This window comes from Vigna angularis, chromosome 6 (genome assembly GCF_016808095.1).
Source record: "Vigna angularis cultivar LongXiaoDou No.4 chromosome 6, ASM1680809v1, whole genome shotgun sequence".
NCBI lineage: Eukaryota > Viridiplantae > Streptophyta > Magnoliopsida > Fabales > Fabaceae > Vigna > Vigna angularis.
In genome coordinates this window covers 12,175,622-12,203,151 of record NC_068975.1, presented here as the reverse complement: position 1 = coordinate 12,203,151, position 27,530 = coordinate 12,175,622, and the positions used below count along the sequence as shown (strand labels likewise).

The following is a 27,530-nucleotide window of genomic DNA, read 5'->3' as shown; positions in this document are numbered from 1 at the left end:
AGAGGCTTTTTCCCGCATGTTGATCGTTCAGTTCCTTATGGCCGTATGTCATCCTAACCGATCGGTAGCATATAAGCCCAAAGTTATGTAGAGGCTCTCCTGCATCTTTACCGATTGGTCGGCTATGAGCCCATAGTAACATAAGCCCCCCATGTCCGAGTTAACCATTCGACTTTAGCTATGATTAACTATAGGACTTATGAGTTTGAGGGATGCTATTTTTAGTCGTTGCTTGTATATGACCGATGAAGAACCTCGACGCTTGGTTTAGGACCAGGGGTTCTCGGAGAGCGTTCCCTGGGTTATGTGGACGAGAGTGAGAGTCCATGGAGAACCTCACTGCTTAGTTTAGGATGATAGTGAGAGTTCACGAAGAATGTTCCTCACCACTCGCTTTAGGACCAGGGGTTCTCAGAGAGCGTTTCTTGAGTTTTGTGGACGAGAGTGAGAGTCCACGGAGAACATCACCGCTCGGTTTAGGACAAGAGTGAGAGTTCACGAAGAACGTTCCTCACCGCTCGGTTTAGGACCAGGGGCTTCTCGGAGAGCATTCCCTATGTTTTGTGGATCAGAGTGAGAGTCCATGGAGAACTTCACCGCTTGGTTTAGGACGAGAGTGAGAGTTCACGAAGAACGTTCCTGACCGCTCGGTTTAGGACCAGGGGATTTTAGAGAGCGCTCCCTGGGTTTTGTGAAGTGGCCCGAACGATAAGTTCCCGATTTGCCTAGTGATTCGTGTGTGCGATCCTATCATCTACACTGTGAGGCCATGGAAGGCCGAGCAGTCGAGGCCAAATGACCAATAACTTTAAAGTCGAACGGCTGATCATATGTGATTTGAAGGGAATTGTCCGACTTTATTCATACCAAAAGTTTAAACACGTAAGTCTTGTCAAAAGAATCTAATCGAAATAAAACATAACATCAAAATTCAACTAAAGTAAACTTGAGATGAGTCGCATTCCCAGTGTTAGGAAGGACTTTTCATTATATCTTCTAGTCAATATTCCCCCTAATTGCGTGGTCAGAGTTATGACTGCGGTTGCGACTTTGCCTATGTTTCCGCTCCTCCTTTCTAAACGGTCGTTCGGTACTTCTTTGTGGAGACCTTGATGAGCTTCTTATCCACTGTCCATCCTTCTTCACATACTTACGGAGATAGCCTGCACGAATGAGTGCTTCAATTTTATCTTTGAGTGTTACACACTCTTCGGTGGTATGTCGCAGGTTTTTTTGGTATTGGCAGTGCTTTCCTCCATCGGCATTTTTAGGTGAATGAAGCTTCCTGACCAAAAGAAGTTCAGCACTAAGAACTTCCTCGAGTATTTTTGCGCTGAGTACATTAATAGCTGTGTAATGATCAAACTTAGGCATTCGGGGGAAGTCCTTTGGTCGAGACCCTCCTCCCTTGTCGTTGTCGCCGAACGTTTGTTTGGCGTCCTTTTTCTTTCCGCCTACATCAGCTTCTTGTTGTTGCTTTCTTTGTGACATTCGCATGTCCTCCATACAAATAAACTCAGTTATCCTTTCCTGAAGTTCATCCATTGTTTTTGGTGGTCGCGCATATAATTTTTCAACAAAATATCCTAGCCTTAGGCATGAAGGCAAGTTGCTGATACCTTTTCATACAGGCTTTCAAAGTTTCGTCCTTTTCTTGTTTGGTGTTAACCGATTCCGCCGGTCTTATCTCCTGTCTCTGATTGGCCGCGAATTGTCTCCTAAAAAGGGTCTCTACAGTGACGAAGCAATCCACTGTGTTAGGAGGAAGAGTGTTATACCATTCCAATACCTCTTCCTTGAGTGATAATGAGAAGGCTCTGCACATGATCGGGTCGTTGTTTGTATAGAATGCCATTGCATTACCGAACGTCCTTAGGTGATTGTCCAGATCAGTTGAACCATCATACTTATCCAATGCGGGAGGAGTTTTTTCTGGTTTTGGAGTTTGCATGATGGTCGCCGTAAAAGAAAGTAAACTGGTAGGCCGAACGGTATGCAGGGGTGTTGGTTCCCTTCTACCTCGACCGTTCGGGTTGGTGTGATTATGGCTAGCTTCGTTGTTCAGTCTTTCGATTTGAGGCAGACCGCTCGGGTGGGACCCGTTCGGCCCTTAGCGCCACAATCTCCTTTGCATACCCGAACGACTGAGAGGCTTTTTCCCGCATGTTGACCGTTAAGTTCCTTAGGGTCGTATGTCGTCCTAACCGATCGGTAACATATGAGCCCAAAGTGACGTAGATGCTCTCCTGCATCTTTACCGATCGGTCGGCTATAAGCCGATAGTAACAGAAATAAAAATCAATATATCTAAACCTTATTTACGTAACCACACTTATTTACGTAACCACACAAAATGAAAGAGAAAACATAAAATATAACAGGCATCTTATGGTAACTACATTTGCTATTAATATTTATCTAAACAATGGCAAATGATTGAAGAAGCAAAGGTACCATGGCCCTCAAATTTTTTTAAGATTTTGAAATTATATGTTTGAAAGTTTTTAAGTAATATATAGTATATAGTGAGAATGGATGAGAATGGGATATTCTTTTACTTTTTGTTTATAAAGAATAAAAAATATTATTGAGATATTTTTTATTTTCTCTCCCATTGTCTTTTAATTTCTCAAATATTGTACTCATATCTTACTCTCATATGTTTTATTTTATTTCTAAAGAAAGAAAATGAAGTTAAACATAAACACATTATTTCTGCTCTCATTTTTCATGTTTTCTTCTATTTTGAAGAAAACAAATGTAATTCTTTCTTATCCTCTTGAGAGTGAAATATTAGTTTAATAATTAGCATTTTTATATGTGTTTTATCATATTCGGTTTTTTATTGTGGCTTGATTATCATGTATTTTTCTTTTAGTAAGTATGTCTCTCAATTTTTTTATTAGATTATGGTAAATTATTTTTTAGTCTTAAACTTTATTTTTTTTAATAAAAAAGGTATATTGATGAAGAATAAAATAATACATTCATTATTTAAAAGTGATAAAAAGGAAGCTACCGTGAAGACGACAACAAGAAAGATTCAACTTCTTCACATATCTTTAAGCATGATACTAATGATCCAATTATTTAATTAGAGAAGCCTTTTTGTAAGGTTCAAAGAATTACATGCAACGAGTTTCATATTAATTCTGAGATGTGATCCAAGAAAATGTGCTCAAATATGACAATACCCAATTAGTAAAAGAGATGAATTTAGAAGAGCATATTTAAAATACGTTTCATATCAAATACAACTTCAAAACTATCCTTTTTTTTAGGAGAAACATCGAATGAGATTTGAATCTAATTGGTTTAAAATGCTTCCTTCTTAGCTAGAGTATCCAAATTTTATGAATTTATCAACCATGCTTGGATTATGTCAATCTTTGGCAAGAACAAGAAATTCAAGCACATTATATTCGATTGAGCGTTTAATTTGTCTTATATTAACTCTTCCTATTTCTACAACTTCATCCTAAATATCATTTTCTACAATAAAAATTACCAAAACAAGATTTACTACAAAAAATTGTGTAAATTGTGGTGATTTTAATATGATGGTTGTTTAAAATCGTCACTTTTTCTAGCATAATATGATAGTTGGAGACCTGTCACATTTTACAAGTGAAATATGGCTGTTTTAACTGCCATTTTTTGAATCACCACCTTTTGTATTTAAAACATGGCATTTATAATTGTCATTTTTTTAATAAATCTAAACTTCCAAATTTTCTTGCAAGGAAAGTCAAGGACATTTTACTTGATTGTAAGTTCATTTAGTCTTAGATTAACTTTTCCTATTTTTACAAGTTCAACATAAAGATAATTTTCTACAATGAACATTACCAAAGCAAGAAATGAGCAATGAGCAATGAGCAATAAGGACTTAAACCCTCCATTAGGATTTGAGGAAGTTCTGACATTTTGTTATGCAAGGTCCTTTGGATGAGGGTGCTAGACCCAAAAGAGTGGTGAAAAGACCAGCTGGGTGGTCTGATTTCATTCATCACTAATATATCCCATTTTTAATTGTTTCTGTTGGTGCTAGATGTTCTAGAAGAAGTTAGTTAGAGTTTTTGTTATTGTGTTATTTGGCCTGTGTGCCACCTGTCCTAGAGGAATCTTTGGAGTAACTATTTTAATTGTTGTACTGTGCTTTGGAAAGGGGAGAAAAATATATTTCATTCTCTTCTCTTAATTTCTTAGGAGGTACCTGACCTCGAATTCAGGGTTCCCTGTTTCATCCTATAACATTTGGTGCTCTCGTTACGTTCTCTTCCATGGCAGACAATGCGCGCCTTAAAACTCTTTCTGATAAGCTTGATGAAATGCTTTCACAAATGTCAATCTTTTCCACCCAAATGACTGATATGCACAATCGCCTTTCTCACTTGGAATCTCCTTCAACCCCTCCACCATTCCATTCCATTGAAAACACACCTTCACAACGTCATTTCTTGAAACTGGATGTACCCCGTTTTGACGGTACTGATCCAGTTGGCTGGATTTTTAAGATCACCCAATTTTTTGACTATCACAATACACCTGAAGAGGAATGTATCACTGTTGCATCTTTCTATCTTGATGGGGCGGCTTTGGCATGGTTTCAATGGATGTACCGTAACAGCCAAATTCTTTCCTGGACTCATTTGCTGCAAGCTCTCGAGGCCAGATTTGCTCCCACCGCATTTGAAGATCCAAGGGGTAAGCTCTTTAAGCTTTCTCAGACATCCTCTATTTCTGCTTACCTCAATGAGTTTGAGGCCACGACAAATCGCGTGACTGGGTTGTCACCGCCTTTCCTATTGAGTTGTTTCCTCTCCAACCTCAAGTCAGAAATCCGCCGTGAGGTGGTGGCTCAACAACCACAGACGTTGTCGCTAGCAGTGGGTTTGGCTCGGTTGCAGGAAGAGAAATTATGGGATCTTTCTAGGTTTCAACGTGTTAAACCACTCTCATCCTGGCCATCTTCATCTCCTACGCGCATTATTCCCACTCCTATACAACAACCACCACCGAAACCTCTTCCTCCCATTTTGCCTTCTCCATCTCCAAAAACTCGCTATCGTCAGTTATCGGAGATAGAGATGGCGGAGCGTCGTGAGAAGGGGATTTGCTTTAATTGTGATCAGAAATACTCACGCTCTCATCGGTGCCCAGCTCGATTCCTTCTTCTTATCGCTGAAGAGGATGATTCCGCAGGTGGGTTGGCCTCAGATCCAACGAGTTTGAATCCTGAACCGCGAATGGATGAACAGCCGATACAACCCATGGATTTATTGGACTTACCGGCTCAAATTAGTTTACATGCTTTGTCAGGTGCCGGGGCTCCAGAAACCCTCCGTCTCACGGGTCATATTGGCCAGAACCCGATCCGTGTGTTGGTAGATGGGGGTAGCACCCATAATTTCATTCAAAAGGAAGTGGCAATTCGTTTGGGCTTGGCCCAATCCCCCACCACATTTCTCAAAGTACTGGTTGGGAGTGGCGAAGAGTTGGCCTGTACTATAGTGTGTTCTACAGTAGAGTTGTTAATACAGGGGCATTCTTTTCACATAGATTTGTATGTGCTGGATATGGGGGGATCTGATGTAGTCCTTGGGGCCCAATGGTTAAAGCAATTAGGGCCCATATTAATTGATTATCAAGCACTCACTATGAAATTTGTTTTTAATCAATCTATCATAGAACTCAGAGGAGATTCTACGCCACAACCCACTTCCATTTCCTTGCATCAGCTTCTACACACTGCTCTCTTCCTGCACATTCTGATCCCAGGGTACAACAATTACTTACTTCATTCTCCTCCTTATTTTCTGAGCCAACATCTTTGCCCCCATCACGTGGAACTAATCATGCCATTCCCCTTTTCCCTAATTCTCATCCTGTCAATGTACGACCTTACAAGTATCCTCACTCTCATAAATTGGAGATAGAAAAGCAGGTTTCCAAAATGCTTGCATCAGGGTGGATACAACCAAGTTCAAGTCCGTTCTCTTCCCAGTTCTACTCTTGCAAAAGAAGGACGACTCGTGGCGGATGTGCGTGGATTATCGCACCTTGAATGCCATCACCGTCAAGGACCGATTCCCACTTCCCATTGTCGATGAGTTGTTGGATAAGCTGGGATCTGCACGCTGTTTTTCAAAATTAGATCTCACCTCCGGGTTCCATAAAATTCGACTCCAACCCACTGATGTCCACAAAACGGCTTTTCGAACACACGACGGTCATTATGAGTATTGTGTAATGAATGCCCTTCGGTTTGTGCAACTCTCTAGCAACATTCCAATCTACTATGAACGACATCTTCCGGCCCTTGTTACGCAAGACCGTTATTGTATTTTTTGACGATATCTTGGTCTTCAGCACTGATTTTGCCCAGCATTTGTCACATCTTCATCAGGTATTTGAGATACTTGAACGCAATCAGTTCTATTTGCAACCTCAAAAGTGTTCCTTTTTCCAATCAGAGATCGCCTATTTGGGGCACATTGTAGCTGAAGGGGGTGTGTCTTCAGACCCTGCAAAAATCCAAGCTATGATTCAGTGGCCAACTCCCTCTTGCATTAAGGAATTGCGTGGATTCTTGGAATTAACAGGGTTTTATCGCAAATTCGTACGTGGTTATGCGGCAATTGCCCAACCCTTGACAGACCTTCTCAAGAAAGGGAATTTCACCTGGTCTTCCACAGCTCAATAAGCATTTGATCCATTGAAATCCGCTATGACTAGTACTATTGTTGTCATTGCCTGATTTCTCTAAAACATTCTATGTGCAAACTGATGCCTCTGGATTGGCGATGGGTGCAGTATTAACTCAAGACAATCATCCAATCGCCTATTTCAGTAAAGTGTTCTGCCCTCGTTTATCCAAGTCATATGCTTATGTTCGGGAGCTTCATGCCATTACGAGTGCAGTGAAACGGTGGCGTCAATACTTGTTGGGCCATTTCTTTATCATCTAGACTGATCAGAGGAGCTTGAAAGAGCTATTGACTCAGGTTATTCAGACCCCAGAACAACAACATTATCTTGTTAAGTTACTCGGTTATGATTATGAAATTCAGTACAAACCAGGAAAGCTGAACATAGTGGCAGATGCCCTTTCACGATCTGATTTCCTTACTCAAGGTGAGATGCACATGCTCACTATCCCTCAATTTGTGTTTTTGCGTGATTTAAAAGAATCACAGTTACTTGACCCAGATTTCATCCTCATGAGGGATAAATATATCTCGGATCCTTCTTCGTATCCTCAATTCAATTGGAATGGTGGATTGCTTCTTTACCGTGACAAAATTTGGCTCAACGACAAGTCCAAATTCATTTCTTTGTTGTTAAGAGAGTTCCATGAAACACCTATTGGAGGCCATGCTGGGGTCAGCAAAACTCTGAAACGGCTGAGTGCAAATTTTTATTGGGAGTCTATGGCTAAGGACGTTAAGGCATTTGTAGCTCAGTGCAATGTTTGTCAGCAAACTAAGTATAGTACTAAGCGTCCCGGAGGTCTTCTACATCCGTTACCCCTCCCGACGGGTGTTTGGGAAGACATTTCTCTAGATTTTGTAACTACCCTTCCTCCTTCTAATGGTTACACTGTGTTATTAGTGGTAGTGGATCGCTTCTCAAAAGTTGTCCATTTGGGCACTCTACATTCAGGCTTCACAGCTTATAAAGTAGCAGAGTTGTTTGTCAATTTGGTTTGCAAACACCACAGGTTGCCAAAGAGTATCGTTTCGGATAGAGATCCGATTTTCATTAGCCGTTTTTGGTCTGATTTGTTCAAGTTCAGTGGCACCCTTCTCCGAATGAGCTCCTCTTACCATCCTCAAACGGATGGACAAACCGAAGTCATCAATCGTACCATTGAGCAATACCTAAGAGCTTTCGTCCACAACAAACCTAATCATTGGTTCAAATACCTTCCTTGGGCAGAATACCACTACAATACTTCAATCCATTTTGGGTCTGGATTGACTCCATTTGAAGTGGTTTATGGCAAGCCACCTCCCTCTATACCAGCGTACATTGAAGGCACTTCTTCTAATGCAGGTTGTGACTCGGTGCTTACATCCCGTGAGGAGATTTCTTCACTCCTCAAAGCCAATTTGCTGAAGGCACAAATCAGAATGAAGAAGATTGCAGATTCGAAGCGTAGGGATTTGAAATTTGAGGTTGGGACATGGGTGTATTTGAAACTTTAGCCATACAGACAAGCTTCAGTTTCTGGACACAGATATCATAAACTAGCCAAGCGCTTCTATGGCCCTTATAAAGTGCTTGAACGTATTGGACCAGTCGCATATAAGATTGATCTTCCGCCACAGTCCAAGATACACAATGTATTTCACTATTCTATGTTGAAGCGTTATGAAGGACCCGTCCCTCCAAGTATTGATCATCTTCCTCCTGAGTCTGTGGAGAACAGCCCTCTTCTCACTCCATTGGCTGTTTTGGATTTTAAGACAGCTCTTGTGGATGGTGTTCCCACTCGTTTTGCCTTGGTTCAGTGGAACGGGTTGTCCCCAAATGACACGTCGTGGGAAAAATGGCAGGAACTCAAATCATTGGATGACCTTGAGGATAAGGTCCTTGCCGAAGGGGATGGTATTGTTATGCAAGGTCCTTTGGATGAGGGTGCTAGACCCAAAAGAGTGGTGAAAAGACCAGCTGGGTGGTCTGATTTCATTCATCACTAATATATCTCATTTTTAATTGTTTCTGTTGGTGCTAGATGTTCTAGAAGAAGTTAGTTAGAGTTTTTGTTATTGTGTTATTTGGCCTGTGTGCCACCTGTCTTAGAGGAATCTTTGGAGTAACTATTTTAATTGTTGACTGTGCTTTGGAAAGGGGAGAAAAATATATTTCATTCTCTTCTCTTAATTTCTTAGGAGGTACCTGACCTCGAATTCAAGATTCCCTGTTTCATCCTATAACACATTTGATTTAGATAATTCCAACTGAGAAAGAAAGGTAGCACCATAACCATAATAAGTGGCATCACTGAAACCCCATGTGTTTTAGTCTTCTTTCTCTTCTTCTCATACGCTATGCCTCTTGCCTTTTCCTACGTGTACACCTATACACATTGCTCTTCTACTTATTTATGTTGATGATATGGTTATTACTGGCACTGATCAAGTATCCATCCAAGAACTTAAACAACAATTACAAGCTTCATTTCATACGAAAGATCTTGGACACTTACACCATTTCCTTGTCCTTGAAGTTGAATCCACCTTCGTTGGTACATTTCTCCACTGACATAAGTATACTATAAAACTCATTTCTATGGTTGACCTTTAATCATAATCTAGGTGGTATAGTAGCGGGAGATGATATTAGAAATATATGTCGAGATAATCTCGAGTACCTTACCAGATCACCTTGGGCATGTATAGTACACTTACTATACTATCTTCTACACATACTCTTTATTAACAGTAAATTATGCCCAGCCCTGCATAGAAGGCAGAGGAACAGAATACCATACTTTATATTTTTATATCTCTTCAATATCCCTTTCGTGGGCATTAGTAAACAACCTATTTGTAATATCATTTCATGATATATATTTTTTAATATCTTATGACTTGTATTACTACTTTTTTCAAAGGATTTTCTGAAGCAAATATTTTTCAATATGTCAATATAAGAATAACAACAGTAACAAAATCTCAACCAAATCTCACTTAACATTTCAAGCTATGCATATAATATTTTAATTCTAAAATCAAATAACTTCCGACCAATAAAAATTGAAATACGAAAAAAAAATGGTTTTTTATCAATACAATATCAAGTTACTTCAATAATATAAATATCCTACCATTCATTTCTTTGAAATATAATAATTACAATTGGTTATTTCCAACTCTTTAAAAATAAGTTCTTGTTAAATTATTAGGTTAAAATAACAAAATACACACACAAATCATATATTTCTAGCATTTAAACTTTATATAATAGGATGCTAATTTAGGGCATCAAATATCCATAAGAAGGTAAGAAAGCTACATTTATTTTTTACATATAGGATATAGGATTGGATGCTCTTATCCTTAGGCTTTCACCTTCGAACAACGCTAGATTTCTTTCTTAGCTCTTCTGTAACCTGAAAAATCATGAAATACTCCTTTAAAAGCTGCAACACTAGACAAAAGATAAAACTACTTTTGATTTGAAAAAATGCCACAAAGAACTTAAGGGTATTGCTGTTTAGTTCTGTGCCATGTTAACCAAGATATAATAGTAATACTTGAATCGTGAAACTGGAAAAACTGCACAGATTAAAGGAAATTTTGTTCTTTTAGGAGATGTTTACTTGGATTTCTCTTTTCTGTATTCACTTTTTAATTACAAAACTGGCACTTTGATTTCAAATACCCTGTTAGACTGCAGTGTATCAGATCAAAGGATGAATTGAATAAAGTTAGACAAACTTTAAATTTATGGTAATTTGATAACAATTCATGATTTCCATTACCCTCATCTCTGATTCATCAGCAAAAAAGAAAAATGAAATTCCCACAAATCTTCTAGCATTGATGATCAACAACTTATTGTCATGTTACATAGCAGCCTATACAAAAGACAGTAATCAGTAATCACACACCAGTAAAACTACAATCTGTTCAGCTTTCTACAAAGCAACCAATAAAATAAATGGAACAATATCAATCATCAATATGACAAACTCTGTCATAGGTTTCTGGTCAAGAAACCTATAGAAACTCACACCAACACACCCAGACAAACTCAACAGAAATACTGTATAACCTCTCTTTGTATTATCAACAGCAAAGAATACAAAATACAACGAATTATGAGAGCTTAACCTCCACCCTTACAGGATTAAAGAATTCCTGTCAGACTAATACTTGATCCAAAGACCCCCCTTACAATTATACAAGACCTATTTATACAACCCCTTCCCGCCTTTCCTAACTGCCAAGGCAGTTAGGCTAACTAATGTTTCTTTCTTCTTTCATACACTCTTAACCTCCTAACATTACCTTCCTCTCCTTCAACAACCTTGTCCTCAAGGTTGAATTCAGGATATTGATCCTGGATAGTCACCCTGTCTTCCCAGGTTGCGCCCTCTCTATCTCCTTCCTGCCACTCGACCAAAATTTGTTGTATTATTTCTTCTCCTTGCTGCCTTTGTCTACTCTCCAGAATTCTCACCGACCAATAAGTTGGTCCATCTGCTTGTAACTCAGCTGGCAGATCCTTTTCTACTTTCTTTTCCCCCACAGCTTTCTTTAGTTGGGATACATGAAAAACGGAATGTATCCTTGCTGATTCCGGCAACCGTAATTTGTATGCCACTTTCCCCACCTGCTATACCACCTGAAACGGCCCAAAATAACGAGCTGTCAGCTTGGGATGCAATCGAGTAGGCATGGTAGATTGTCTATGGGTCTAATCTTCAAATAGACCCAGTCATCCACCTTAATATCCGCCTCTTTCCTCCTTTTGTTTGCCTGTTGTGCCATTAAATCTTGGGTCCGATTTAAATGGAATTTCAACTGCTTCAGTGCCTCGTCCCGTGTAATTAAATCTTGGGCTACTGCTTCCACCGGTGTCTCTCCTGGAACAAACCTACTTAGAGATAGAGGAGCTCGGCCATACACAGTTTCGAAAGGTGTACACCTCACGCCCCCCTGATAACTTGTATTGTACTAGTATTCAGCCCAAGGTAGCATTACATTCCAGCTTTTGGGTTGTTTCGAGCAAAAACACCTCAAATATCCTTCCACAATTCGATTCATGACCTCCGTTTGCCCATCTGTCTCCGGGTGATAAGTTGTGCTCATCTTGAGCTGGGTCCCCTGCATCTTAAAAAGTTCCTTCCAAAATATGCTCAGGAATAAGGGATCTCTATCACTAACAACTGAAACAGGAATCCCATGCAACCTGACGACTTCCCTAGTAAACACCTCGGCCACTGTTCTAGCTGAGTAGGGATGTTTAAGCGCCATAAAATTGGCGTATTTACTCAATCGATCTACCACCACCAAGATGGCATCATAGCCTTGGGACTTGGGCAACTTCACAATGAAATCCATGCTCACCTCCTCCCACACTGCCTGGGGTATAGGCAAGGGTTGTAGTAACCCTTGGGGCGAGGCAGCCATGTATTTGTGTTGTTGACACACCACACATCCGGCCACAAAATCCGTGACTGCCTTCTTCATGCCCATCCAATATAAAGCCTGGGCTATCCTCCTATATGTGCGAAACACTCCAGAGTGGCCTCCTGTGCTAGTCACATGAAACTCAGCCAACAATTTGGGAATCCAGGCTGAGTTGGCAGATATCACCAGCCTTCCCTTGTAATGCAGTTTGTCATTCTCCAATGTCTAAGCTGGATGACAGTTTGGATCTCTTTTGATATCTACTATTATTTTGCTCAGCGTTTCAGCCTCTTCGACCTCTCGCAACACATCCTGGAAGTCCTGCCAGTATGACCTGGAGATCGCCTGCAATTCTGCTTCCTCCATACCTCCTTCCTCTTTTCTGGACAGGGCGTCAACAACCTTGTTGGAACTCCCTGTCTTATATACAATTTCAAAGTCATAGCCCATTAGCTTGGCTATCCAATCTTTTTGACTGTAGGTTGTGATCCTCTGCTCCAGTAGATACTTCAAATTGCGCTGGTCAGTATGTACCACAAACTCCTTCCCAGTTCCAATGTTGGATGGCCAGAACCAAAGCCATTAGCTCCTTTTCATAGATAGATTTACTCAGGGAACCCTTTGATAGGGCTTTGCTGAAAAAGGCAATAGGTTTCCTGTTCTGAGTCAGCACGACCCCACCCCTCCTCCTGAAGCATCGCATTCCACATGGAATATCTGATTAAAATCGGGCAAAGTCAAAACTGGCATAGAGGTGACAGCGGTCTTCAGTGGTGCTATCGCGGTTCTAGCTTGTTCAGACCACGCAAATTTACCCTTCTTCAACAACTCCGTTAAGGGCTTTGCTAGCTTCCCATATCCTTGCACAAATCGCCTGTAATACCCTGTTAGACCAAGGAAACCCCTCAAGGCTTTCAAGGTTTTTGGTTCTTCCCATTCTAAGACTGCTTTGATCTTCTCCCTATCCATCTCGACTCCTCCCTCTGAGATTTGATGTCCCAGGTATGTTATCTGCTTCTTCCCGAATTCACACTTCTTTCCATTAGCTACCCAGTCATTTCGTTCTAACACTCCTAGCACCAGATCCACATGCCCAAGATGCTCCTCCCAACTGGCACTGTATACTAAAATGTCATAACAAAAAAACAGTACAAACTTCCTTAGGTACTGCTGCAGGAGACCATTCATCGCACTTTGGAACGAGGATGGCGCATTAGTGAGACCAAAGGGCATCACTAAAAATTCATAGTGGCCCTGATGTGTCTGGAAAGTTGTCTTTTGTACATCCTCCTTCCCCATTCTAATCTGATGATAGCCCGCTTTTAAGTCTATCTTCGAAAAATAAGTAGCTCCTCTCAACTCATCCAAGAGATCTTCGATTACGGGGATAGGGAATTTGTCCAGTATTGTGGCTCTGTTTAAAGCCCTGTAATCAACACAAAAACGACAATTGTTGTCCTTCTTCTTCACTAAGATAACCGGATTAGAATAGGGGCTTGTGCTTGGTCTGATTATTCCTGCTTTCATCATATCAGCCACCTGCCTTTCAATTTCTCCCTTTATAAGGTGAGGGTATCTGTAGGGACGTACATTCACTCGATTCTCCCCTTCCTTTAGTGGAATTCGGTGCTCCATATCACGAGGTGGTGGTACGCACTGCCTCCAACTCTGCTTTCTGCTCACCTGTCAAGTCAACTGGCCCCTCACCGTCCACCTCTTTCTCCACTCGGCCCAAATCCCAAACCATTACCCATGACTCAGCATCTGTCAACTTTAATAAAGCCTGAGGTTCCACCAGCTATCGGGATAAAGCTGGGTCACCTTGTATCCTCACCTTCTTACCCTCCAGGTTATACCCCATGGTCATTTCTTTCCAAATTATCATCACCTCCCTCAGCAACAACACTCGCAAACAACACTCGCAAACTCTTCTCTGAGCAGCAATGGCTGGGTGCAAATGGACCTCCACATCGGAAACATCGTCCCTATTCTCTCCTTTTAAGAAATTCAGGGTACGACAAGTTTCGCACCGTCCTTCCCCGATTGTCGCTCCCTCCGATCACACTCCCTCTCGCGCTGCTCGCTGACATAACTCCATATCTCCTTGCTGGCCCATTACCCTCTGTTCTGCCTGTTCGGTTCATGGATTGACGTTCGGTATCGCCACGTACCACCGCCCCCGTCATGCGCGACCCCGCTAGGTTAAGCTTGAACCCGTTCCAACCACCTCCTTTCGCTCTTATCGCTGCGTCTTCTACATCCTGCGCGATCCTCATCGCAACCATCAATTCTTGAGGATCTTAAATGCAAACTTTCCCCTTTATGTCTTCTCGCAGACCGACGAGAAAATACCCCAGCACCTGCTCCTCCGATACCCCACGAGTCTTGCCTATTAGTGTTTCAAAGTTTCGGACGTACTCCTCCACTGATTCGTCTTGCCGCAATGTCGCAAGCTGCTCAAATACAGTTCCCCTGAACCCCCCTCCAAACCGACTAACTAACGCTGTCTTCAGGGCCGTCCAAGAACGAATCTTGGCTTTTTCCTTCCAAAATTTAAACCAGTAACTTGCACTACCCTCCATACTAATATATGCGAGCTCCACCTTGTCCTCCTCCGCCACCTTCTGAATGTCAAAGAAACGTTATGCCCGATTGATCTAGTTGTGAGGTTCCAAACCTTCGAAAGATGGTAGATCCACCAGTTTTCGCCAATTTTGCTATATCCTCATATTATCGTGTCTTCCCTCATTATCATTCACCAAACTATCACTCCCGTCAAAGTTTTCGTCATGATTGTTCGTTTTCGCCCCCATCATCCTCATCATTTGTTGCAGATCCCGTCACACGGCGGCGGACTCCGCCTTCATCCCCTCCATTGTGATTTCCAGCGCCTCCAGTCTTCCCTACATGGTTCCCTCCTTTTTCTTCGCACGCCCTCTTGATCCGGCAGGTCGGACCAATTGATAGGTTTCTGGTCAAGAAACCTATAGAAACTCACACCAACATACCTAGACAAACTCAACAGAAATACTGTATAACCTCTCTTTGTATTATCAACAGCAAAGAATACAAAGTACAACGAATTATGAGAGCTTAACCTCCCCCCTTACCGGATTAAAGAATTCCTGTCAGACTAATACTTGATCCAAAGACCTCCTTACAATTATACAAGAGCTATTTATACAACCTGTTAGGGGTTGGATAGTTTATGAAAGAAGGGAGAAAAAGAAGGCCTAACTGCCTTAGCGGTGAAGCGGTGAGAAATAGGGCGGGTAGTATGGGTATATAAGGGATAACACTTTATACTGTGATTAGAAAGAGAAAAATCATATACTTTGTATAGACCGGTGGCAACACCTGGTGAGAGGGGTTAGGCCCTCATCTTACACGTGTTTCTCCTTATTCATTTCATAGAATAAAATACCCATTATTTGATTCTTTCTGTTGAGTGAGTGTGCGTTTTAGTGACCGAGAGTTACGGTTAGGATCCTATTCTCGGATTCCTAACAGAGTGGTCCGACCTGCCGGATTCGAGGGAAAGAGATCGGAGTAATGGAGGGAAGAAACGAAGGACGCCTAAATGTGGTGGAGAGACAGCTCAAAGCTATAGAGATTGCAGTAGATGGATTGAAGGCGGAAAACGTGGCGATAAGACAAGACTCGATGGTTATTCGCCAGGATTATCAGCAAATCATGCGAATGTTGGGAAATCGCAACCACGAACACGAAGGTAGATCGGATGGGAGTCAGGCTTCAGTAAACGGCATGCGGAGGACGAGGCGAGAGGATGAGAATGTAGGTTCGTGCAATGCAGAACGAACTGAGGGACAATTTTATTGGAGGAAGAAGGTGGAGCTTCCCGTATTTGAGGGAGTGGATCCTCTGAACTGGATCAACAGAGCGGAGCGTTTCTTTGAGCTACAGGGGGTGACGGAGGAAGAGAAGGTCAGAGTCGCATATGTCAGCATGGAAGGGAGTGCTGGTTATTGGTATCGGTTCTGGCGGGAGAAAGCGACGAACCGCACCTGGGAAGGGCTGAAATGTGCGATGATCGGACGATTTGGGGACAGGAACACGGGTTCGATTTTTGAGAGGCTCATGACTAACCGTCAGACCGGAACAGTCGAGGAGTACATTCGAGACTTCGAGATTCTGGTAGGACAAACGAACGGAGTAACTGACGCACAACTTCTAGGTTATTTCCTCGGAGGCTTACAGGAGGACGTGAGGAATAGAGTGCGACCGCATGATCCCCAAGAACTAATGACGGCGATGCGAATTGCAAGAGATGTGGAGGTCCTACCGAGAGGAGCTAAGACTTGGGGTGGTGGTGCGAATCGACCACAAGGGTCGGGGGGACGAACGACGGGGACGATAACTCGAGTGGAACCAATGCGAAACCAGGAAGGGCGGACAGCTAGTATGGAGAGCGTAGGGTCTGGGGGAAGAGAAGGAAACTCGGGACATACGACGGGAAGGGGTGCGAGTGCTACGAGGAACAACACCATGGGAAGAGGAGTGCGAAACCTCCCTTATCACGAATATCTCAAGAGAAGGGAAGAGGGACGCTGTTTCTAGTGTGGGGGGCAATTTACCCCTGGTCATCGTTGTCCGGAACGCAGCTTGAGGGTGTTGATTTTGGGCGAGGATGAGGAAGAACCTGGAGAAACCGAAGTGAAGGTGGAAAATGAGAGGTTAAAATTATCTTTCTTCTCTGCAAGAGGATTGACTCAACCGAGAACATGAAACTTCAAGGAAGTTTGGGTGATAGGGTGGTGCTGATCATGGTTGACAGTGGTGCTAGCCACAATTTTATATCCCAAACATTGGTTGAGGAGCTGCAAATGGAGGTAGATAAAGGCCAGATTCATTCGGTCTGTTTGGGGGACGGACAGAGGAAACAAACCCAGGGTTGTTGCAAAGGGGTAGTAATACATATGGGGGATATTGAAGTTACGGAGCAGTATTATGTTTTCGATTTAGGAGGTGTAGACCTGATTCTAGGGGTGGAATGGTTGGCTAAGTTGGGGGAAGTAGTGAATAATTGGGGTAATTTAACCATGAAGTTCCAACAAGGAGGACAAGAAGTGATGATCCGAGGGGATCCGACTTTGGCTAGGGAGATAATAGCACCCGAAGCGCTGCTCAAAATTACTGAGGCAGAGGCGGTAGCAGTAATATGGGGGTTAAGACAAATGGAAGTACCTATAGGAGAAGGGTACTTACGCTGTTTTTGTTCGGAGCATCCCAAGGGCTGGAGTGCTATACTGCCTTGGGCAGAATACTGGTACAACACCAGCTACCAAGGAGCAGCAAAATGCACACCTTTTGAAACATTTTACGGGCGAGCACCCCCAACTTTGATCAAATTCGTTCTGGGGGAGACTTTGGTGGAAGCGGTGGCACAAGATTTGAAGACTAGGGATGAGGCACTCCAACAACTAAAATTCCATCTGAACCGAGCCCAAGAAGCCATGGTAAAACAGGCGAATCGTAGCAGGAAACCGGTGACAATTAAGGTGGACGACTGGGTCTATCTGAAGATTAGACCTCACAAACAGTCTTCCATGCCAACCAAGATACACTCGAAACTAGCTGCTATATACTATGGACCATTTAAAGTGGTGCAACAGGTGGGGAAGGTGGCCTTTAGATTATTGTTGCCCGACACTGCTCGAATACATCCTGTATTCCACGCATCACAGTTGAAACTAGCAATTGGAGCGAAGAGTGTAGAGCGGGAGCTGCCAGTTGATCTGCATATGGAGGGCCCAACTATTTGGCCAATACGTATTCTGAATAGAAGACAACAACACCTAGAAGAAGAGACCAGAGAGCAATTGCTAATTGAATGGAATGAAGGAGGGGTGGATGGCGCGACATGGGAAGACAAGATTACTATCCAAGAGCAATTCCCAGAATTTAACCTTGGGGACAAGGTTCCTCTTCAGGATGGGGGTAATGTTAGGGGTTGGATAGTTTATGAAAGAAGGAAGAAAAAAGAAGGCCTAACTGCCTTAGTGGTGCAGCGGTGAGAAATAGGGCGGGTAGTATGGGTATATAAGGGATAACACTTTATACTGTGATTAGAAAGAGAAAAATCATATACTTTGTATAGACCGGTGGCAACACCTGGTGAGAGGGGTTAGGCCCTCGTCTTACATGTGTTTCTCCTTATTCATTTCATAGAATAAAATACTCATTATTTGATTCTTTCTGTTGAGTGAGTGTGCGTTTTAGTGACTGAGAGTTACGATTAGGATCCTATTCTCGGATTCCTAACACAACCCCTTCCCGCCTTTCCTAACTGTCAAGGCAGTTAGGCTAACTAATGTTTCTTTCTTCTTTCGTACACTCTTAACCTCCTAACACTCTGTATTGACATAAAAACTCTTGGGTGTAAATCAGAAACTGATTCAGACTTCAAGTTCTAGTTCTTTTAACTTCCTCAACCCACTTAGTCCCCTATAGATTCCAAACTCAGTTTCTGATCCAGTTTTTGAGTATAAAAGATGTTAATACTATTGAAGGTTTGCATTCATCAATAAACCATTCATACTTAAAATCAGACAGAAGAAATTGTGTACCACTGTTATCAAACACGTACCAGCTAAGGACACTATGCAGGTGCATCTCCAACAAGTTTGAACTCTTGCAGCTCCTTGAAGTTCAACCATGGCTTCTCCCAGACTTTGGCTTCATAAACCTTCTTTTGCCCACCATCTTTTGCCTGCAAAGTGATGGTGTACAAGGTACCAGAAACCACTTGCTGTTGTAAACTTACCACCCTTCCAAACTCCAGAAGGGCGTTCTGCATATAGCCATCACCAATCAATAAAAACAAAATAAAAATAGACACCAGTTTGCATTTCTACTACTACAAAGAACAAAATGTCAAACTTTGTTGTTAAAATTCGCGCCACAAAACCATTTATTCACTGACATACTATAAATGCAGATTTTATCCTGACAATCAATAATCAATTATGGCTTCTGATAGTGGATTATGGGCTTCCACAAGCTCCAAATGACAAATATTTGCATCATAACCTTCCTCTCTCTCTCACCCGCTTTGCACCATACCATACTGAGGCAAAGTGCATGTTCGGTAGAAGATACTTTGTTTGGCAAATATTGGCGTATTTTTCCAAATAGATCTGCCAACACACTCTGAAATATTTTCCTTCTAAGTTACTCTCCATTACTGATTAAATTTTTTGGAAGTTATTAAAATCATGTCTGATACTATATATAAGAAACAAAACTTAGAAAATTTAGCAATTTACAATAAATTTAAGCTAATAACACAGAGTATATTCACAAAATTATCTTTAACATTCTCTTCTTAGAAAACTCTACCTCAGAACAAACAGGGCATGTGCTATAAATAATCAATCCCACAACAGAAGAACCCCATTATCCCCACAAGAAAAATCCAAAAGTTAACAATTATTGTTCATCAAACAAAAGAGATAATATAATCAAACATGTGAATCTCCGAAGAAACCTTGGCATGGCCGAAACCGATCAACGACCAGACCCAATAGGAAATCAACAGAAAGCTTGGGAATTTCTCGAGAAGCATACAGACACAGAGCAAAACATAATGAATGGTACAAATTTCTTTAATCTTTTTGAACGAAAAAAATAAAATAAAGGGTGTGTGAAAGGAAAAAGAAAAACCTGTTTTTTGTTGTGTTCTCCAACAGCAAATCGAGCTAAACTATCGATCTCAACGCTGTTCTGGCTTCCTGCGACATTACGATTGCCACCAAGTGTTGCCATTATCTCTCTCTTGGATGAACTGAGAAAATCTTCGTGCCTTCTCCTTTTATGCAGTTACGACTTAAGAGTAGAGAGGGGATTCTTTGCGTCATTGTTATCCTCGGTTTCTGTTGATTTGACACGTGTCACTGATAACACGTTATTTGTTGCTTTTGTTTTCACTGTCAACCACGATTTTGTCGAGAAAGTCTAAGGTGAAAGCTTCGTCGTGGTTACTTAGCGCGTTCCTCTTTTTCTTAGATGTTAAGAATTGGAAAATGGAAATTATACTTCTTAACAAACTCAAAATATTATTAAAGTTTAACTTAGGTTTATTGGGGATATTTTTAATTAAATTTTTAGTAAATTTTTAATTTTTATTAAGTATTTAAGATTTTGGTATGTTTTTAATTGAGTATTTGTTATTTAATTTTGTAATTACGTGATTTTACATAGATAATGAAAATGATTTAATTAAGTTTGAAATTTTTTGTAATTTTAAGTATTTTATTGAATTTTGTTAAAAAAATTATATTTTATTAAGTGTGTATTTTCTTTTACATTTCTTAATAAAATTCTTGTCCACAATTAAGATGATATGGTTGTTTAAGTTTAAAGTAACACATACAAAATTTAATAAAAACAAATTGCGTTTTAAAAAAATTTAATTATATTTGTTTCTGTATATAAGTGAGTAGGGTCAAGGAACACACAATTTCGTTTTCACATTCTCTCCTTTCTTCCTTCGAGACCACTTGATTTTATTCCTTTAAGTCCAAACCGAGCAGTGAGTATCTGCTAAAGACACCTTGACACTCAAGTCATATTTTAATCAATGAACTTAATTCACAATTAAGTATCAAAACTCAATTAAGCTAACCTTACCTATGTAGCTTGTAACATCCCAAAAATTCACACTTTAAAAATTCAAAATTTAAATATTGTAATAATACATTTACGGTAACACCCCAAACTCTCACACTTAAATCTATACATATGTTTAAGCTCAGATTTAACTGCAAATATAACATTGAATTCTTCTAATTTGTTCTTCCATCTCTTTCTTCATTTGCACGAGATCACGCGACAATCTTTCATCTGCTCCCGTATAACGAATTATACGATCATCGCACAGATAAGATTTTCCGGCACAAACAAACAAGTAAGGGTGAGCTAACATACAACACAACATTTATAAAACATGCATAATTACTTTGATATAAACATCATATAAATTTATGTCAGACATCCTCACATACCATCATACTACAATTCTTATTAGACACTCGCCCCACAATCCCCAATAAACACCACAATACCCAATAGACACTCATCTGGATGATACGTTGATGAGCAATTCAACGGAAGATTTACCACTTGTGATGCCAGTCTTAGTCCCCTCACTATGTCCAAAATCGACACATAGACTAGGACATCCGACCCTCCATATCATTCACAAGGTTAGTCCCCTCACTATGTCCACAACCGGCACATAGACCAGGACATCCGACCCTCCATATCATTCACAAGGTTAGTCCCCTCACTATGTCCAAAACCGGTACATAGACCAGGACATCCGACTACAGGACCCTCAACATCAATATATACAAATACCATAACATTACTGAATCTATTCACGAGACTCATACCATACTCATATTCCTTAACTAATATTATACCATTACAAAATCTCCCCATAATACTGATATCATGAGCAAATGTATAATTTCATGTCAGCATCATAAAATACATTCATCACAATAATTTTATCATATCACATGCATTCACATATTTTTCACATAAATCACCTGAGAGTATATATTCAAAACACATTGCACAAAACCAGAGCAAATAACCTTGGAAACGAAACTTATTTATCGAGCACTATTTGGTCGAACACTATTTGGCCGAACACTATTTGGACGAACGCTATTTGACCGAACGCTATCTGCCGAACGCTATCTGCCGAACGATATTTTCCGAATACTAGTTGGTTGAATACTATTTGGACGAACGCTATCTGACCGAATGCTATTTGCTGAATACTATTTAGACGAACGCTATATGCTGACAGCTATATTGCCGAACAGTATGCTATTTGGACGGACGCTACGAGATCCAACATAATCATGCCGAACGCTAAAACCGAACACCTCACTCAAATTGGATACTGCTAGGACGAACGTTAAGATCAATCTCTTATGCTCAACACTAAAACATCAAACGTTATTAAACTGAATACTATTTAGCCGAACACTATTCGAACGAACGCTAAGATTTGGCACTTAGACTTATCTATTTGGACGAACACTCAAAGATCAATCATCATCAAAGACTGAACGTTGCCTATGGCGATCACTATCTGAAGACAAACATTATCGAGACCGAACGTTCGCTATGAACGATCACTAACTTAGAATAATCACCATCAAGATCGAACATTCACTATCAGATCAAGATCAAACGCTAATAATAATTCATACATCAAGACCGAACGCTTACAATCTAAACCTCAAAAATCCAAAATAAGGACGAACGACTACAAACACTAATTCACCAAAACGAACGCTCAAGATCACTTCCTGAAACTACCAATTTAGGACGAACGCTTATAATCACTATTACACCAAAACCGAACGTTCGAGATTCACACCTAAGAATTCAATTTAAGACCGAACGCTCAAAATCACTATTTCACCATGACCGAACGATTTAAGATTTCAAACCTAAGAATTAAAATTAAGACCGAACACTCGGAATTGAAAATACCAATTTACGACCGTACACTCAAGATTGAAACCTAAAATACCAAATTGAGAACGAACACTCACAATCATTAATCTACCAAGACCGAACGCTCGAGATTGCTTCATGAAAATACTAAATTAATGACGAACGCCTAAATTACTAAATCACTTGAATACCAATTGGACGAACGTCTAATATTTTACTAACTTTACTTAAGGACGAAAGCAAACGCTCTTTACCTTAGAACACCAAAACTGAACGCTCGTACTATTTTGGCCGATCACTAACTGGTCGAGCAAATTGGACGAACGTCCAATTTTGACTCACCAAAATTGGACGTACGCGCGTTCTGCAGAATTCTGCAGAATCGCACCAGATTCCAGAAAACCCAGAAAACCCCATTTTTCATCCCCTTCTTCCCAGATTTGCAACAGTATAGTTCTACAATCACTCATACGGATTCATAGCAAAGAAGGATACTCTAAACACAAAATTATTCATCAAACAATCATAATATGATCTCAAACATATTATTCCTACAATCTATAGAAACAGATCTAGCTCTTCTTACTTGGTTTTCTCCAAGCACAACCATCCTACAACCAAGAATTCTGCCCCGATCGGAATGAAAAAAACGTTGGGTTGAAATGAAGCCCTCTACTCCGCGGAGGCCAAGGTAGCATCAGAATTGAATTCCTATGGTTCAAGGTGCTGGAATTCTAGAGAGAAGTGAGAGAATTTTGGAGATGAAGTTTTAGAGCGAGAAAGAATGGGTTCCTTTCTTGTGGGCTGCTCTCCCTAGTGCCAAAAATGCGACCCTCCCCCCTTTTTTCCCTCCCCCAATAATTGCACTCTAATAATGCAAGAAGTGGGTGTCCCCACCACTTAAAAAAATGAGGTCCTTACATTCTCCCCAACAACAAAAATTTTCGTCCTCGAAAATTAAGCTTACGAGAACAAGTCGAGGTAAGTTTCTCTCATCTCATCCTCTAACTTCCAGGTAGAGTTTCCTGTTATACCATCCCAGATGACCTTGACTCGTTTGATAGTTCGTCCTCAATCCTTACTGGTTGCACTTGAACTGACAAATCCTTTCTGGCTTGCACACTCTCAACCTCAAGCACTGTCCTAAGGTGATCTTCATGCTCACGTGAAGGATGTAAACTAGAAACTTCTTCAGGAAAAACATCTAAGAAGTCATTCACAACCGCGAGGTTTACACTCTGATTCTCCTGCGCCGCATGATCTGAAACTTGAGTCGCTTCCATAGGTGACAACACTAAGAAGCAACTATCATCTCCCAGGAGGTCTTGCCTCAAGACACCGATCGACAGAGACATACCTTTGTCTTCATCATTTGAAACCTTTCATCTTAGCCTATGATCAAACCTTTCTTCTGCGTGAACTACTAATCTTGAAACATCAAACTAAACTTGACTCTGAATCATCCACTTGTTGATAAAACTTGATCATCTCCTTCAAATTTTTCACTTAACTTAAGATCCTTACAATACTTCATTCTTCTCCAAAGACCTCATGTTATGCCTTATCTGACTGCCTCTCGAAATCTTCTCCTTCTACTTCCTATCTTGATACTTATTCCCCTTAGTCACTTTAGAATTTCCTATTCCTTTCTTAACTTAAACCTTAGGCCATCCACCACTTTCTTATTCAGATTCCAACCATCACTGATACCTCGATCCATGTTACCAATCTCCCACAGCGTCACTCCGTTTCTCACCAACACTTCCCTTTCTTCTGACTGCTGACGTTACTGATATACTAAACCCAACTCATTTCTCAAACCTTGTTACAACCATGCTTATCCAAAGCTTCTCTTAATCTAACCTCTGAACTTCTAGCGAATGTACGATATAAGATCTTCTGACTTTGTTTCTTGAAAGTTTCTTCACCCAAAACATTACTTCTAAACTCCAATATCTTCACTCGTCCTCCGAGGCTTAACTTTTAGTCTTCTAACTCCATATCTTCGAGGCAAGAATTTGTCTCAAAGGCTTAAACCAATCCTAATAAAGCTATACAACACAAGTTGTCCTTGAATATGCATTCCTCTACTACTATAGAGCACATTACACTACCACAAAAGCAAGAACAAGACAGCAATTACTACAGGAAACAACACTGAAACTCTAACTCTTTCTTAACTTTAACCTTCAGAATTAAGAAAGGAAAATCATTTATGGTAAAAGTCACGAGTGTGCACCCTCATTACTCTTATCAAGACATTTTATGTTCTCAAAACTTTAGTTAGATACACACCTTACTATATAGACTTGGAGGAAATGGTAAATCATACCATTTACACTCAATTCTTCACAGAGAAGACACGACAAACCCACAACACAAAGGTCATCCTAAGGACGAACTGCTCTGATACCATTAATGTAACATCCCAAAAATTCACAATTTAAAAATTCAAAATTTAAATATTGTAATAATACATTTACGGTAACACCCCAAACTGTCACACTTAAATCTATACATATGTTTAAGCTCAGATTTAACTGCAAATATAACATTGAATTTTTCTAATTTGTTCTTTCATCTCTTTCTTCATTTGCACGAGATCACGCGACAATCCTTCATCTGCTCCCGTATAACGAATTATACGATCATCGCACAGATAAGATTTTCCGGCACAAACAAACAAGTAAGGGTGAGCTAACATACAACACAACATTTATAAAACATGCATAATTACTTTGATATAAACATCATATAAATTTATGTCAGACATCCTCATATACCATCATACTACAATTCTTATTAGACACTCGCCCCACAATCCCCAATAAACACCACAATACCCAATAGACACTCATCCGGATGATACGTTGATGAGCAATTCAACGGAAGATTTACCACTTGTGATGCCAGTCTTAGTCCCCTCACTATGTCCAAAACCGGCACATAGACCAGGACATCCGACCCTCCATATCATTCACAAGGTTAGTCCCCTCACTATGTCCAAAACCGGCACATAGACCAGGACATCCGACCCTCCATATCATTCACAAGATTCGTCCCCTCACTATGTCCAAAACCGGCACATAGACCAGGACATCCGACTACAGGACCCTCAACATCAATATATACAAATACCATAACATTACTGAATCTATTCACGAGACTCATACCATACTCATATTCCTTAACTCATATTATACCATTACAAAATCTCCCCATAATACTGATATCATGAGCAAATGTATAATTTCATGTCAACATCATAAAATACATTCATCATAGTAATTTTATCATATCACATGCATTCACATATTTTTCACATAAATCACCTGAGAGTATATATTCAAAACACATTGCAGAAAACCAGAGCAAATAACCTTGGAAACGAAACTTATTTGCCAAGCACTATTTGGCCGAACACTATTTGGCCTAACACTATTTGGACGAACGCTATTTGGCCGAACGCTATCTGTCGAACGCTATCTGCCGAACGATGTTTTCCGAATACTAGTTGGTTGAATACTATTTGGACGAACGCTATCTGACCGAACGCTATTTGCTGAATACTATTTAGACGAACGCTATATGCTGATAGCTATATTGCCGAACACTATGCTATTTGGACGGACGCTACGAGATCCAACATAATCATGTCGAACGCTAAAACCGAACACCTCACTCAAATTGGATAATGCTAGGACGAACGTTAAGATCAATCTCTTATGCTCAACACTAAAACATCAAACGTTATTAAACTGAATACTATTTAGCCTAACACTATTCGAACGAACGCTAAGATTTGGCACTTAGACTTATCTATTTGGACGAACGCTCAAAGATCAATCATCATCAAAGACTGAACGTTGCCTATGGCGATCACTATCTGAAGACAAACATTATCGAGACCGAACGTTCGCTATGAACGATCACTAACTTAGAATAATCACCATCAAGATCGAACGTTCACTATCAGATCAAGATCAAACGCTAATAATAATTCATACATCAAGACCGAACGCTTACAATCTAAACCTCAAAAATCAAAAATAAGGACGAACGACTACAAATACTAATTCACCAAAATGATCGCTCAAGATCACTTCCTGAAACTACCATTTTTCATCCCCTTCTTCCCAGATTTGCAACAGTATAGTTCTACAATCACTCATACGGATTCATAGCAAAGAAGGATACTTTAAACACAAAATTATTCATCAAACAATCATAGTATGATCTCAAACATATTATTCCTACAATCTATAGAAACAGATCTAGCTCTCCTTACCTGGTTTTCTCCAAGCACAACCATCCTACAACCAAAAACTCTGCCCCGATCGTGACGATGAAAACGTTAGGTTGAAATGAAGCCCTCTACTCCGCGGAGGCCAAGGTAGCATCAGAATTGAATTCCTATGGTTCAAGGTGCTGGAATTCTAGAGAGAAGCGAGAGAATTTTGGAGATGAAGTTTTAGAGCGAGAAAGAATGGGTTCCTTTCTTCTGGGCTGCTCTCCCTGGTGCCAAAAATGCGACCCTCCCCCCCTTTTTTCCCTCCCCCAATATTTGCATTCTAATAATGCAAGAAGTGGGTGTCCCCACCACTTAAAAAAATGAGGTCCTTACATAGCTTACCTTTATATTTATAGACTTTATCATGGACCTTAAGTTAATATTAGTCCAATAACACTAATGTCAGTATTAGTGATAACAGTTGAAAAACTGTTATTTTTATGCTAAATGTTGACATCAAAAATAACCTTTATGACTTAGAAACTAGCTTGGAATCATGTTTTTGCTTATGTTTTGGAAATAAGAGAGTTTGATGAGTTTTATGCTTGGTTTTCCTTGTTTTTGCAGGTTTTAAGATGAATTGAATGAGAGAAGTG

The 27,530-nt window shown here is 40.4% G+C and overlaps 1 protein-coding gene across 2 annotated transcripts; it reads right to left on the bottom strand.

Annotated features, from left to right (window-relative positions):
- Positions 1-9,883: 9,883 nt before the first annotated feature.
- On the bottom strand, positions 9,884-19,990 carry LOC108318745 (cysteine proteinase inhibitor). 2 transcript variants are annotated; one of them, XR_008250039.1, is made up of 4 exons: positions 19,830-19,990; positions 18,754-18,957; positions 10,493-10,588; positions 9,884-10,120 (listed from the first exon to the last, which is right to left on the bottom strand). XR_008250039.1 is itself a non-coding variant. In XM_052879356.1 (3 exons), exons 1-2 carry the CDS (start codon positions 19,929-19,931, stop codon positions 18,766-18,768), a joined length of 294 nt encoding a protein of 97 aa, XP_052735316.1. In that variant the 5' UTR covers positions 19,932-19,990; the 3' UTR covers positions 9,884-10,120; positions 18,754-18,765. The 2 variants fall into 2 exon arrangements, 1 of the variants encoding a protein (XP_052735316.1); XM_052879356.1 differs by lacking the exon at positions 10,493-10,588.
- Positions 19,991-27,530: the final 7,540 nt, after the last annotated feature.